The sequence below is a fragment of the Heterodontus francisci genome, chromosome 30, assembly GCF_036365525.1.
Source record: "Heterodontus francisci isolate sHetFra1 chromosome 30, sHetFra1.hap1, whole genome shotgun sequence".
Taxonomy (NCBI): domain Eukaryota; kingdom Metazoa; phylum Chordata; class Chondrichthyes; order Heterodontiformes; family Heterodontidae; genus Heterodontus; species Heterodontus francisci.
Window position 1 is genome coordinate 10,317,786 of NC_090400.1, and position 15,290 is coordinate 10,333,075.

The 15,290-nt window shown below is 43.5% G+C and overlaps 1 protein-coding gene across 1 annotated transcript in view; it reads right to left on the bottom strand.

Moving 5' to 3' along the window:
• mybbp1a (MYB binding protein (P160) 1a) overlaps window positions 1-15,290 on the bottom strand; it is a 130,035-nt gene that overhangs the window by 85,371 nt on the left and 29,374 nt on the right. The window contains exon 8 of the mRNA XM_068010081.1: window positions 10,843-10,960. Within this exon, the coding sequence (XP_067866182.1) occupies window positions 10,843-10,960 (118 nt within the window). The remainder of the gene's footprint in view (window positions 1-10,842; window positions 10,961-15,290) is intronic.

Below are 15,290 nucleotides of genomic sequence, written 5' to 3' on the forward strand. Positions count from 1 at the left end.
ACATCCCCTTCCTCAATGATGGGGGAGCACAGCACATCAGTCCAAAAGATCAGGGCTGAAGCATTTGCAACTATCAGCCAGAAGTTCCGATTGGATGATCCATCTTTGTTTCCTCCTGAATTTGTCAGTCTTCAGGCAATTCGATTCACTCCATGTGATAACAAGAACAGCTGAAGGCATTGGATACAGCAAAGACCATGGTCCCCAACATTCTGAGTTCCGAAGAAGGGTCACTGACCCGAAACGTTAACTCTGCTTCTCTTTCCACAGATGCTGCCAGACCTGCTGAGTGATTCCAGCATTTCTTGTTTTTGTCCCCAACATCCTGGCTGTAGTACTGAAGACTTGTGCTCCATAACTAGCCTCGCATCTAGCCAAGCTGTTCCAGTACAGCTACAACACTGTCATCTACCCAACAATGTGGAAAATTGGCCACAAAAAGCAAGACAAATCCAATCAGACCAACTGCTGCTCCACCAGTCTGCTCCCAATCATCAGCAAAGTGTTGGAAGGTGTCATTAACAGTGCAATCAAGACGCACTTACTTAGCAACAACCTGCTTACAGATGCTCTGTTTGGTAGAAATACCAGGACCATGCAGTTCCAGACCTCATTACAGCCTTGGCCCAAACATGGACAAAAGAGCTGAATTCCAGAGGTGAAGTGAGAGTGACTGCTAATGACATCAAGTCAGCATGTGACCAACTGTGGCATCAAGGAGCCCCAGGAAAATTGAAGTCAATGGGAATCGGGGGGAAAACTGTCCACTGGTTGGAGTCATACCTAGCACAAAGAAAGTTGAATGTGGTTGTTGGAGGCCAATCATCTCAACCCCAGGATATTACTGTAGGAGTTTCTTGGGGTAGTGTCCTCAGCCCAACCATCTTCAGCTGCCTCATCAATGACCTTCCCAAAATAAAGTCTGAAGTGGGGATGTTTGCTGTTAAGTACGATTTACTACTCCCCAGATACTGAAGCAGTCCAAGCCTGCATGCAGCAAGACCTGGACAACATTCAGGCTTGGGCTGATTTGCAGCAAGTAACACTCGCACCATGCAAGGGCCAAGCAATGATTGTCTCCAACAAGACAGAATCTAACCATCTCCCCTTGACATTCAACAGCATTACCATTGCTGAATCCTCCATTAACATCCTGGGGGTTACCACTGACCAGAAACATAACTAGACCAGCCATATAAATACGGTGGCTACAAAAGCAGGTGAAAGGCTGGATATTCGGTGGACGGTAACTCATCTCCTGACTCCCCAAAGTCTGTCAACCACTTACAAAACACAAGTCAAGATTGTGATGGATGCTCTTCATTTGCCTGGATGGGTGCAGCTCCAACATGCAAGAAGCTCGAAACCATCCAGGATAAAGCGGCCCACTTGATTCGACACCCTAGTCACCACCTTAAACATTCACTTCCTCCACCAGTGGCACAGTGGCAGCAGTGTGTACCATTGACAAGATGGGCAGGCAACTGTCGTCCATACGGGCAACGTGACCTGCCCAATGCAGTTGGCTTTGCAGGAGGATGGCCTCCATGCTAGTGATGTCGACTGTTTCCAGGAGTTCAATGTTTGTGATGCGTTCCTGCCAGTGGATCCTGAGGATGCTGTGGAGGCAGCGCTGATAGAAGCACTCTAGAAGGCATATATGATGGCGGTATAGGACCCATGACTCGGTACCATACAGAAGGGTGGTGAGGACTACGGCTTTGTACATTTTGAGTTTGGTCTATGCTCTGAGACTGTGGTTGCTCCACACACATTTGCACAGTCTGCCGAATGTTCTGTTTGCTTTTGAAAGCCTACTGGCCACTTCCTTGTCTATGGTGGCAAACGAGGAGGGTTCAGACACCTTTGAGACTGAGCAAAGAACCAGCATGAAAGAGAAAAGGAGGATAGATCCAATTTCCCCCAGCAGCGACTACATCTTCACTTGTACCCGCTGTGGGAGAATCTGCCGGTCACGGATAAGCTTCAGTGGCCACCAGCGAGCCTGCAACCGATGACTACAACCTTCCCAAATCTTCGACTGCAAAGAAGTGCCACGACTGTCTTCTGGTTACTGACCGACCCACTAGTAGAAACAGAATTTCCTTATTAACGCCATCAAAACCCTCATGAATTTGAATAACTCCCTTTAACCTTGTGATCCAAGGAAAACATTCTCAGCTTTTCTAATTTCTCCACAGCTCTATCCAGCATTTTGACCAGTCCTGGATGGACACTGGTGGACACAGCAGTCAGGTACAGTAACAGTTACAATAACACAAAAGGACCCCATTAGCACAGCACTCAGGCAGTTTGACTTGAGTGCAACTCTTCCAACAGTGTATACAAGAAGCCTGTCAAACACAGTTTCCTCTCTTCAACAACGCGAGTTCAATTTACCAACAAGCTGAACAGAATCACATGTAATAAAGCCCATAACAAAACAGCCAGTCTAGATACAAGTTCAAACTAAATGAAAGACTGAAAGACATATGCACAGAGCCACATGCACTGAAACCAATACAGCATAGCATAACATGACTCACACGTAAACGTGTGCACACATGTGCTCAGGCAACACGACTCAAATACAAGATTCACAGCTGTGACTGACCCTTTTATTATTTTTAGTATTTGCTACATCTAAAAACTTCAGATGAAAGAAATAACTTGCATTTGTGTAGCACCCTTCACAACCTCAATGGATTACAATTTTAAGTGTAGTCACTGTTGCCATGTAGGCAAATATACGAATTAGGAGGAGTAGGCCACTCGGCCCCTTGAGCCTGCTCCACCATTCAATAAGATCATGGCTGATCTGATTGTAAACGCAACTCCACATTCCCACCAACCCCGATAACCTTTCATCCACTTGCTTATCAAGAATCTATCTAACTCCAACTTAAAAATATTTAAAGACTCTGCTTCCACTGCTTTTTGAGGAACAGAGTTCCAAAGACTCTCAACCCTCATAAAAAATATTTCTCATCGCAGTCTTAAATGTGCGACCCCTTATTTTTAAGCAGTGATTCAGAGTTCTAGATTCTCCCACAAGGGGAAACATCCTTTCCACATCCACCCTGTCAAGACTCCTCAGGATCTTATATGTTTCAATCAAGCCACCTCTAAGTCTCCTCAACTCCAGCAGATACAAACCTAGCCTGTCCAACCTTTCCTCATAAAACAACCCGCTCATTCCCGGTATTAGTCTAGTAGGGGCGGCACAGTGGCGCAGTGGTTAGCACCGCAGCCTCACAGCTCCAGCGACCCGGGTTCAATTCTGGGTACTGCCTGTGTGGACTTTGCAAGTTCTCCCTGTGTCTGCGTGGGTTTCCTCCGGGTGCACCAGTTTCCTCCCACATGCCAAAGACTTGCAGGTTCATATGTTAATTGGCCATTATAAATTGCCCCTAGTATAGGTAGGTGGTAGGGAAATATAGGGACAGGTGGGGATGTGGTAGGAATATGGGATTAGTGTAGGATTAGTATAAATGGGTGGTTGATGAACGGCACAGACTCGGTGGGCCGAAGGGCCTGTTTCAGTGCTGTATCTCTAAACTAAACTAAACCTCCTCTGAACTGCTTCCAATGCATTTGCATCCTTCCTTAAATAAGGAGACCAATACTGTACACGGTACTCCAGATGTGGTCTCACCAATGCCCTATATAACTGAAGCATAACCTCCCTGCTTTTGTATTTAATTCCCCTCACAATAAATGATATTATATTAGCTTTCCTAATTACTTGCTGAACCTGCATACTAACCTTTTGCGATTCATGCACTAGGACACCCAGATCCCTCTGCATCTCAGTGCTCTGCAATCTCACCATTTAGATAATATGCTTCTTTTTTATTCTTCCTGCCAAAATGGACAATTTCACATTTTCCCACATTAAACACCATTTCCAGATCTTTGTCCATTCACTTAACCTATCTTATCTATATCCCTTTGTGGCCTCCTTATGTCCTCTTCACAACTTACTTTCCTACCTATCTTTGTGTCATTAGCAAATTTAGCAACCATATCTTCGGCCCCTTCATCCAAGTCATTTATATAAATTGTAAAAAGTTGAGGCCCCAGCACAGATCCCTGTGGCACACCACTCGTTACCATCTTGCCAACCAGAAAATGAACCATTTATGCCTATTCTGTTTCCTGTGAGCTAGCCCATCTTCTATCAATGCCCATGTTATCCCCTACACCATGAGATTTTATTTTCTGCAATAACCTTTGATGTGGCACCTTATCAAATGCCTTCTGGAAATCTAAGTACAGTACATCCACCAGTTCCCCTTTATCCACAGCACATGTTACTTCTTCAAAGAGCTCCAATAAATTGGTTAAATATGATTTCCCTTTCACAAAATCATGTTGACTCTACCTGATTACCTTGAATTTTTCTACGTGCCCTGCTATAACGTCTTTAATAATAGTTTCTAACATTTTCCCTAATACAGATGTTAAGCTAACTGGCCAGTAGTTTCCTGCTTTCTGTCTCCCTGCCTTTTTGAACAAAGGAGTTACATTTGCTGTTTTCCAATCTAATGGAACCTTCCCTGAATTTAGGGAATTTTAGAAAATTAAAACCAACGCATCAACTATCGCACCACTCACTTCTTTTAGAACCCCAGGATGAAGTCCATCAGGACCCGGGGACTTGGCAGCCCACTGCTCCAACAATTTGTTCAGTACCACTTCCCTGGTGATTGTAATTTTCTCGAGTTCCTCCCCCACTTCCATTTTCTGATTTACAGCTATTTCGGGGATGTTACTTGTATCTTCTATAGAACAAAGAACAGTACAGCACAGGAACGGGCCATTCGGCCCTCTAAACCTGCGCCGATCTTGATGCCTGTCTAAACTAAAACCTTCTGCACTTCTGGGGACCGTATCCCTCTATTTCCACCCTATTCATGTATTTGTCAAGATGCCTCTTAAATGTCGCTATCGTACCTGCTTCCACCACCTCCCCCGGCAGTAAGTTCCAGGCACTCACCAACCTCTGTGTAAAAAAAAAACTTGCCTCGCACATCCCCTCTAAACTTTGCCCCTCACACCTTAAACCTATGTCCCCTAGTAACTGACTCTTCCACCCTGGGAAAAAGCTTCTGACTATCCACTCTGTCCATGCCACTCATAACTTTGTAAACCTCTATCATGTCGCCCCTCCATCTCCGTCGTTCCAGTGAAAACAATCCGAGTTTATCCAACCTCTCCTCATAACTAATACCCTCCAGACCAAGCAACATCCTGGTAAACCTCTTCTGTACCCTCTCCAAAGCCACCACATCCTTCTGGTAGTTTGGCAACCAGAATTGTACGCAATATTCCAAGTGTGGCTTAACTAAGGTTCTGTACAGCTGCAGCATGACTTGCCAATTTTTATACTCTATGCTCCAACCGATGAAGGCAAGCATGCTGTATGCCTTCTTGACTACCTTATCCACCTGCATTGCCACTTTCAGTGATCTGTGGACCTGTATGCCCAGATCTCTCTGCCTGTCAATAGTCCTAGGGTCTGCCATTTACTGTATACTTCCCACCTGTATCAGACCTTCCAAAATGCATTACCTCACATTTGTCCGGATTAAACTCCATGTGCCATTTCTTTGCCCAAGTCTCCAACCGATCTGTATCCTGCTGTATCCTCTGACAACCTTCATCACTATCCGCAACTCCACCAACCTTTCTGTCGTCCACAAACTTACTAATCAGACCAACTACATTTTCCTCCAAATCATTTATATATACTACAAACAGCAAAGGTCCCAGCACCGATCCCTGCGGAACACCACTAGTCACATCCCTCCATTCAGAAAAGCACCCTTCCACTGCTACCCTCTGTCTTCTATGACCAAGCCAGCTCTGTATCCATCTTGCCAGCTCACCTCTGATCCCGTGTGACTTCACCTTTTGTACCAGTCTGCCATGAGGGACCTTGTCAAAGGCTTTACTGAAGTCCATGTAGACAATATCCACTGCCCTTCCTTCATCAATCATCTTTGTCACTTCCTCAAAAAAACTCAATCAAGTTAGTGAGACACGACCTCCCCTTCACAAAACCATGCTGCCTCTCGCTAATCAGTCCATTTGATTCCAAATGGAAGTAAATCCTGTCCCGAAGAATCCTCTCCAATAATTTCCCTACCACTGACGTAAGGCTCACCGGCCTGTAATTTGCTGGAATATCCTTGCTGCCCTTCTTAAACAAAGGAACAACATTGGCTATTCTCCAGTCCTCTGGGACCTCACCTGTAGCCAATGAGGATACAAAGATTTCAGTCAAGACCCCAGCAATTTCCTCCCTTGCCTCCCTCAGTATTCTGGGGTAGATCCCATCAGGCCCTGGGGACTTAACTACCTTAATGTTTTTCAAGACGCCCAACACCTCCTCCTTTTTGATATCGACATGACTCAGACTATCTACACGCCCTTCCCAAGACTCATCATCCACCAAGTCCTTCTCTTGGGTGAATACTGATGCAAAGTACTCATTTAGTACCTTGCCCATTTTCCTCTGGCTCCACGCATAGATTCCCTTCTCTGTCCTTGAGTGGGCCAACCCTTTTCCTGGCTACCCTCTTGCTCTTTATATACGTATAAAAAGCCTTGGGATTCTCCTTAATCCTGTTTGCCAATGACTTTTCATGACCCCTTTTAGCCCTCCTGACCCTTACTTAAGTTCCTTCCTTTCTTTATATTCCTCAAGGGCTTCATCTGTTCCCAGCCTTCTAGCCCTAACGAATGCTTCCTTTTTCTTTTTGACTAGGCTCACAATATCCCTCGTTATCCAAGGTTCCTGAAACTCGCCAAACTTATCCTTCATCTTCATAGGAACATGCATGAGGAACATACATATAGTGAAAACTGGTGCAAAATACCTGTTCAGTTCATCTGCTCTCCCCTTGTTTTCCATTATTAATTTCCCAGATTCACTTTCTATAGCACCAATGCTCACTTTGTTAACTCTTTTTTAGATATCTATAGAAACTCTTACTCTGTTTTCATATTTCTAGCTAGCTTTCTCTCGTACTTTATTTTTCCCTCCTTATCAATCTTTTAGTCATTCATATTCTGTCCAATCTTCTGACCTGCCACACATCTTTGCACAATTATATGCTTTTTCTGTATGTTTAACACTATCTTTAACTTTTTTAGTTAACCACTGATAGTGGGTCCTCCCCTTGGAATTTTTCTTTCTTGTTGGAATGTATCTATTCTGTGTATTTTGAAATATCCCTTTAAATGTCTGCCACTGCATCTCTATTGGCCTATCCCTTAACCTAATTTGCCAGTTCACTTTACCTAGCTCTGCTTTCAAACTTATAATTGCCCTTGTTTAAGTTTATTATACTAGTCTTGGATCCATTCTTCTTTCCCTCAAACTGAATGTAACATTCAATCATATGATCGCTGCTACCTAGCGACGCCTTCACTATGAGGTCATCAATTAAACCTATCTCGTTGCACAATACTAGGTTAAGTATAGCCCGCTCTCTGGTTGGCTTCAGAACATGCTGTTCTAAGAAACCATCCCAAAAATATTCTATGAACTCCCCATCAAGGCTACCTTTGCCTATCTGATTCTTCCAGTCTATATGTAGATAAAATCCCCCATGATTATTGCCGTACCTTTCTGACAAGCTCCCATTATTTCTTCCTTTATACTCTGTCCTACTGTGTGGTCACTGTTAGGGGGCCTCTATACCACTCCCACGAATGACTTCTTGCCTTTATCATTTCTCACCTCTACCCAAACCTCTTCTACATCCTGGTTTCCTGAATTTAGGTGATCCCTCTCTAATGTGCTAATATCATGATTAATTAACAAAGTCACCCCTCCAATTTTTTCCTAGCTTCCTGTCCTTCCTAAATGTCATGTACCCTTCAATATTCAGATCCCAATCTAGGTCATCCTGCAGCCATGTCTCTATAATGATCGTACTTATTTATTTCTATTTACGCTATCAGTTCATCTGTTTTGTTTCGAATGCTACATGCATTCAGATACATAGCCTTTAGTTATGTCCTTTTATTATTTTTATAACCTCTAGCCTTGACTGATTCACTTTTAGATTTGTACTCTTTATCCTTTCCTCTTACAGTCTGTTTATCATTTCCCATATTAATACCTTTCTCTCTTGCTTGTCTCTACTCTTTGATTTACCACATCTTCCCAAATTTGATCCCTTTCCCCCACTATTTAGTTTAAAACCCTCCCCACCTCCCTAGTTACGCAGCTCGCCAGAACACCAGCCGCAGGACGGTTCAGATGTAGACTGTCCCAACTGTACAGTCCCCACTTTCCCCAGTAGTGGTGCCAGTGTCCCATGAAGCAGAACTCACTTCAACCACACCAGTCTTTGAGTCATGCATTAATTTCTCTCATCTTATTTGCCCAATGCCAATTTTCATGTGGCTCAAGTAATAATTCAGAGATTATTACCTTTCAGGTTCTGCTTCTCAATTTGGTGTCTAGCTCCTCATAATGACTGTGCAGAACCTCTTTCCTTGTCTTACCTGTCATTGTTACCTACATGGACCACAATGACTGGATCCTCCCCCTCACACCATAAGCTCGTCTCCAGCCCTGAGCAGATGTCCTCAACCCTGGCACCAGGCAGGCAACACAGCCATCTGGACTTTCACTCTTTGCTGCAGAAAACAGCGTCAATCCCCCTCACTGTACTGTTCCCTACTACCACTACATTCCTTTTTGCTCCCCCCACTTGAATGGCTTCCTGTACCACGGTGCCATGGTCAGTTAGCTCATCTACCCTGCAGCTCCCAGTCTCATCCAAACGAGCTGAAAGAACCTCAAACCTGTTGGACAAACATGACAAACAGACTACTGTGGCAAAGTCCCACAAACAGCTCTGGGATAAATATTCACCAGGACACCGGGGAGGGCTACCCTGCTCTTATTCCTAGCGTTATAGAACAAACAAAGAACAAAGAACAGTACAGCACAGGAACAGGCCATTCGGCCCTCCAAGCCTGTGCCGATCTTGATGCCTGCCTAAACTAACACCTTCTGCACTTCCAGGGCCCATATCCCTCTATTCCCTTACTATTCATAGGATTTTGAACTTCCACTTGGAAGAACTGATTGGCCAATATTTATAGAATCTTAGAACTTTACTGCACAGAAGGGAGATGGTGGCGTAGTGGTAATGTCACTGAACTAGCAATCCAGAAGTCCAGGATAATGCCCTGGGGACATGGGTTCAAAACCCACTATTGCAGCTGGTGGAATTTAAATTCAATTAACTAATAAAATCTGGAATTGGCAGCATTACTGAGTCTAGCTTTCATGAAACTATTAATTGTCCTAAAAACCCATCTGGTTCACTAATGTCCTTTAGGGAAGGAAATCTGCCGTCCTTACCTGGTCTGGCCTACATGTGACTCCAGACCCAAAGCAATGTGGTTGACTCTTACACGCCCTCTGAAATGGCCTAGCAAGTCACTCAGCTGTCAAGGGCAATTAGGGATGGACAATAAATGCTGACCTTGGCCAACGCCAGCGACATCCCATGAAATAATTTTTTAAAAAGAGGCCTTTGGGCCCATCGTGTGCCGGTTGAAAATGAGCTATCCAACCTTATCCCACTTTCCAGCTCTTGATCCATAGCCCTGGATGTTACAGCATTTCAAGTGCATATTCAAGTATTTTTTAAATGCGATGAGGGTTTCTGTCTCTACCACCCTTTCAGACAGTGAGTTCTAAACCCTCACCACCTCTGGTTAAAACAAATTCTCTTAACTCCCCTCTAATCCTGATACCAATTATTTTAATTCTATGCCCCCAGGTTATTGACCTCTCTGTTAAGAGAAATAGGCCCTCCCTATCCACTCTATTTAATCCCCTCAAAATTTTATACACCTCACTCAAATCTCCCTTCAGCCACCTCCGTTCCAAGGAAAACAACCCCAACCCATCCAATCTTTCATCACAGCTAAAATTCTCCAGTCCTGGTAACATCTTCGTAAATCTCCTCTATACCCTCTCTGGTGTGATCACAGCCTTCCTGTAATGTGTTGACCAGAATTGTATGCAGTACTCTAGCTGTGGCCAAACTCATGTTTTATACAGTTCAAGCCTAACTTCCCTGCTGTTGTATTCTATGCCTCGGGTAGTAAATGAAAGCATCCTGTATGCCTTCTTAACCTCCTTATTTACCTCCCCTGCTACCTTTCCGGATCTGTCAGCATGTACTCCAAGGTCTCCCTGCTTCTTCACACTTCTCAGTATCATACCATTTATTATGTATTCCCTTGCCTTGTTTGAGCTCTCCAAATGCATTACCTTACATTTTGCTGGATTGGGAGCAAGGAGGAAAGTGGAGTTGAGGCCACAATCAGATCAGCCATGATCTAATTGAATGGCAAAACAGGCTTGAGGGGCCAAATTGCCTACTCCTATTTTTTTATATTATGAATTCCACTGGCTACATTTCTGCCCAACCGACCAATCTATTGATACCCTCCTGCAGTTGACAGCTTTCTTCCTATCAACAAGCTATTTATCCCTCAATCAACACCTAAAAGAGATTATCTGGTCTTTACGAGATTGCTGCTTATGGGATCTCATTGAATGCAAGTGCCTGCTGCATTTCCTACATTATAACAGTGGCTTCATTTCAAAAGAACTTAATTAGCTGTAAAGTGCTTTGGGATGTCCTAAAAAGTACTACATAAATTCAAGTTCTTTCTCTCTCTCCTTCTTAGTTATTCCAATGCCTCAACACATCAACAACTTTAAAGTATAAATGAGGCATTTTGTGGGTATTCAGAAATTCTGAAGCTTAACATCACTCAGCCAGAGAAGGGCCATACCTGAGCTGAAACCACATGGTTCCCGTATTGTCGCATCACATCTCCCGTGAGAACAAGTTTAAGCTGGGGCAGCGTTAGCAATGGCAAAGTGGCACCGAGCAACCGGAAACACAGATAGCTGAATAACAGAAAACAGAACAGACATACCATTACTAACAGGACACCGCCTAGTTATATTCAAGGCTAACAAATCAAACCATCAGCAGCAAATTGGGATCAAAACACACAAAACAGAAATACGTTTTTCATGAAACAATTTCTGTTGTGGGTGTAAAGGAATTTTATGTTATATACTAGATTATTTTCCCTAGTGTTGCTCAATGGACATCAGTAGCACGATTGTAATTGCTTGCTGCTCACCTGCCAGTCCTTTTATGCCGACTGCTCTAAATAGGTCATTGTAACTGCCAGTAAAGTGCTCCGATAAATCCGATGGTAATTGCAACTGCTTGTAAGGTGCTGCGGTCAGAGGGCAAATTTAACAGTAAAGTTCAGGCTCTTGGCCGATGCCTGCTTTCTTCCTCTCTTTTTAAATAAGTTGTTCGACAAAATCAAGTACGATTTGCAGATGTATGTTAGGCATGTGAGAGAGGGACAGAGACACAAGATTCTCTGCCACGGTGGATACCCAGGGCCACCACTAGGGGACACCACATCTTCACCTTCCCGTGATCTAGCAGGAGAATCAAAATGCAAAAAAGGGGCCTTAAAACTCACTGCTGCTTGACCAGAGCTCACAGCACCACTGCCAAAAACATTTGAAAAAAATGCTCCAGCATGTGTTTTATAGTTCTTCATATTGCATGTAATATATGTTTTGTGGCTTAAAGGTCTTTAAAATGCAACAATTTTAATCCCGATCGCTTGAAAACAGCACAGAAATTTAGCCCCCCAATATTTGACAACATGTTGAGGCATATAGGTAAGTACATGATTGGATTTACATCAGCTTGTTGAGTAATGTTTACTGAGACTAATTTCTCGTATTCTCTGAATTTTACTGGAACTCAGTTTTACCGATTACATCTGTGAAGCGCATTAGGAAATGTTTCAACATTAAAGGTGCTGTACAAGTGCCAGTTGTTGGTTCAAAGAGGCTCCAAATTATAAGCTGCATTTCTGTACCACACTGGGGCTGAAGTGATTTCTTAGTGAATAATTACACCGGGGTGGGGACATGGCCTGAGCCACTGGACCATTTAATGATAGGTTCACTTCTAGCCTGTTACAGGGAGGGGTGGGATGTTGGTAGGGTACGGGGGTTGGGAAGATGATTTCTGCTGTTCCTGAATTGCTATACAGGAACCCTTGCTGGAAAGCACATGTGAGGATAGAATGGGGCTTGGATGCAACATCCCATGTGGTCTGATAGCTTGCCAACAGTCTTTGCCTCGGTCCACATGGAGAGAGTTGTCAATTGGGTACTGCACTGCAGCATGGCGGGTACCTCTGAAAGCAGTGTCCCTGCAAAAGAGTCAGTGCCTTCGAGTGAGGTGGGCAGAAAATTTTGTAGGTCAATGAGATCACCTCTCATTCTCCTAAACTCTGGGGAAACTGGGCCAGTAATCTCTAAACTCTCTTCATAGGACAGGCCCGCCATCCCGGGAACAAGTCCGGTGAACCTTTGTTGCGCACCCTCTATGGCAATAATATCCTTCCCAAGGTAAGGCGACCAAACTCTAGCTGCCATCTAACCAAGGTTCTATACACTTGAAGCAAGACTTCACTACTCCTGTACTCAAATCCTCTTGCGATAAAGGCCAACATACCATTAGCCTTCCTAATTGCTTGCTGCACCTGCCTGTTAGCTTTCAGTGACATATTGAAGAGGACACCCAGGTCCCTTTGTACATCTAAACTTTCTAATCTCTTACCATTGAAGAAATGCTCTGCACACCTGTTCCTCCTACCAAAGTGGATAACCTCACATTTTTCCACATTATATTCCATCTGCCACATTCTTGCCCACTCACTAAGTCTGTCCAAATCCCCTTGAAGCCACTTTGTATTTTCCTCACAACACACATTCCCACCTAGTTTTGTCTCATCTGCAAGTGTGGAAATATTGCATTTGGTCTTCATATCCAAACCACTGACACACATTGCGATCAGCTGGGGCCCAAGCAATGATCCTTGCGGTAACCCACTGGTCACAGCCTGCCAATGAAAGAATGACCGTTTATTCCAGCTCTGTTTTCTGCCTGTTAACCAATCCTTAATCCATGCCAGTATATTACCTCCTATCCTGTGTGCTTTAATTTTGCTAACCAACCTCCTGTGGGGGACTTTATCAAAATCCTTCTCAAAATCCAACTATACCACACCCACCAACTCCCCTTTATCAATTCCGTTAGTAACATCCTCAAAAAACTCCAACAGGTTCGTCAAACATGATTTCCCATTCATAAATCCATGTTGACTATGCCCAATCAGATCATTATTATTCAAGTGTCCATTTATCACATCCTTTCGAATAGATTCTAGCATTTTCCCTACTACTGATGTAATTCCATTTTCTCTCTCCCTCCCTTCTTAAATAGTGGGGTGACATTTGCTAACTTCCAATCTGCAGGAACCATTCTAGAATCTATAGAATTTTGGAAGATTATCACCAATGCATCCACTATCTCCACAGCTACCTCTTTCAACACTCTGGGATGTAGAATATCAGGTTCCAGGGACTTAACAACCTTCAGCCCCATTAATATCTCCAATACAACCTTCTTACTAATACTAATTTCCTTCAATTCCTCATTGTCCCTAATCCCTTGGATCTCTAATTCTGGGAGATTTCTTGTATCTTCCTCAGTGAAGACAGACACAAAGTAATCATTTAGCTTCTCTGCCATTTCTCTATTCCCCATTATAAATTTTCCTGAGTCTGCCTGTAATGGACCCACATTTGGCTTAGCAAAATGTTTCCTTTTTACGTACCTATAGGTTTTACAGTCCATTTTTAGATTTTTTGCTAGTTTACATTCATATTTGATTGTTTCTTGGTCCTCCTTTGCTGTGTTCTAAAATCCTCCCAATCCTCAGGTTTACTACTATTTCTGGCAACTTTATAATCCTTTTCTTTTAATTTTATACAATCCTTAACTTCCTTTCTTAGCCACGGTTGACTGCCTTTTCTTTTTGGGTTTTTGTGCCTTGAATGAATGTATAGTTGCTGTAAACTTATGTAATACTTATTTAAAGACTATCCATTGCCTATGTACGATCATACCTTTTAATGTATTTTCCCAATCCACCTCAGCCAATTTGCCTCTCATACCTTCATAATTTCCTTTGTTCAAATTTAACACTGTGGCTTCAGATTGAACTACCTCACTTTCAAACATAATGTAAAATTCTATAGTATTATAGTCGCTCATCTCTAAAGGCCCTTTTACAACCAAATTAATTAACCCTCTCACATTACATAATACCAGATCTAAAATAGCCTGTTCTCTAGTCGGTTTGTCAACTGCTCTAGAAAACCATCCCTAGCACACCCCAGAAACTCGTTCTCCACAGCATTAGTGCTCATTAGGTTTACCCAATCTATACACAGATTGAAGTCACCCATGATTACTGTATTACCCATGCTCCATGCTTCTCTAATCTCCTGATTAATACCATGCCCCACACTACCACTACTGTTTGATGGCCTATGATCAACTCCTACCAATGTTTGCTACTCCTTGCTGTTTCTTAGCTCCACCCAAACGAACAGATTCCACATTTTGTTCTTCCGATCTGAGATCATCCCTTACTAATGTACTGACTCCATTCCTTACTATCAGCACACCACCTTTTCCTTTTTGATGGTCCTTCCTAAATGTTGAATATCTTTGAATATTTAGGCCAGCATAGATTGCCCATCCCTAATTGCCTTTGAGGTGGTGGTGGTGGTGAGCCTCCTTCTTGAACCGCTGCAATCCACATGGTGTTGGTACACCCACAGTGCCGTTAGGAAGGGAGTTGCAGGAATTTCCAGGATCCAACAGGTTTTAAGTACACACATAGGGAAAGGTGGGGGGTGTGGGGTTGCGGCAGGGAATGAGAACAAAAGGGAAAGTCTGTGGTATGGTGGGAGGCAGCAGAGGAATACTGCCCCTGCACTTAAGAGTCACAGAGTCATACAGCACAGAAACAAACCCTTCAGCCCACCACGTCTGTGCCGGCCATCAAGCCTATCTATTCTAATCCCATTTTCCAGCAGTTGGCCCGTAGCCTTGTATGCTATGGCATTTCAAGTGCTCACCTAAATACTTCTCAAATGTTGTGAGGGTTACTGCCTCGACCACCCATTCAGGCAGTGTGTTCCAGATTCCAACCACTGGGTGAAAATATTTTTCCTCAAATCCCCTCTAAACCTCCTGTCCGTTACTTTAAATCTATGCCACCTGGTTATTGACACCTCCACTAGGGAACAAGTTTCTTCCTGTCTATGCCCCTCATAATTT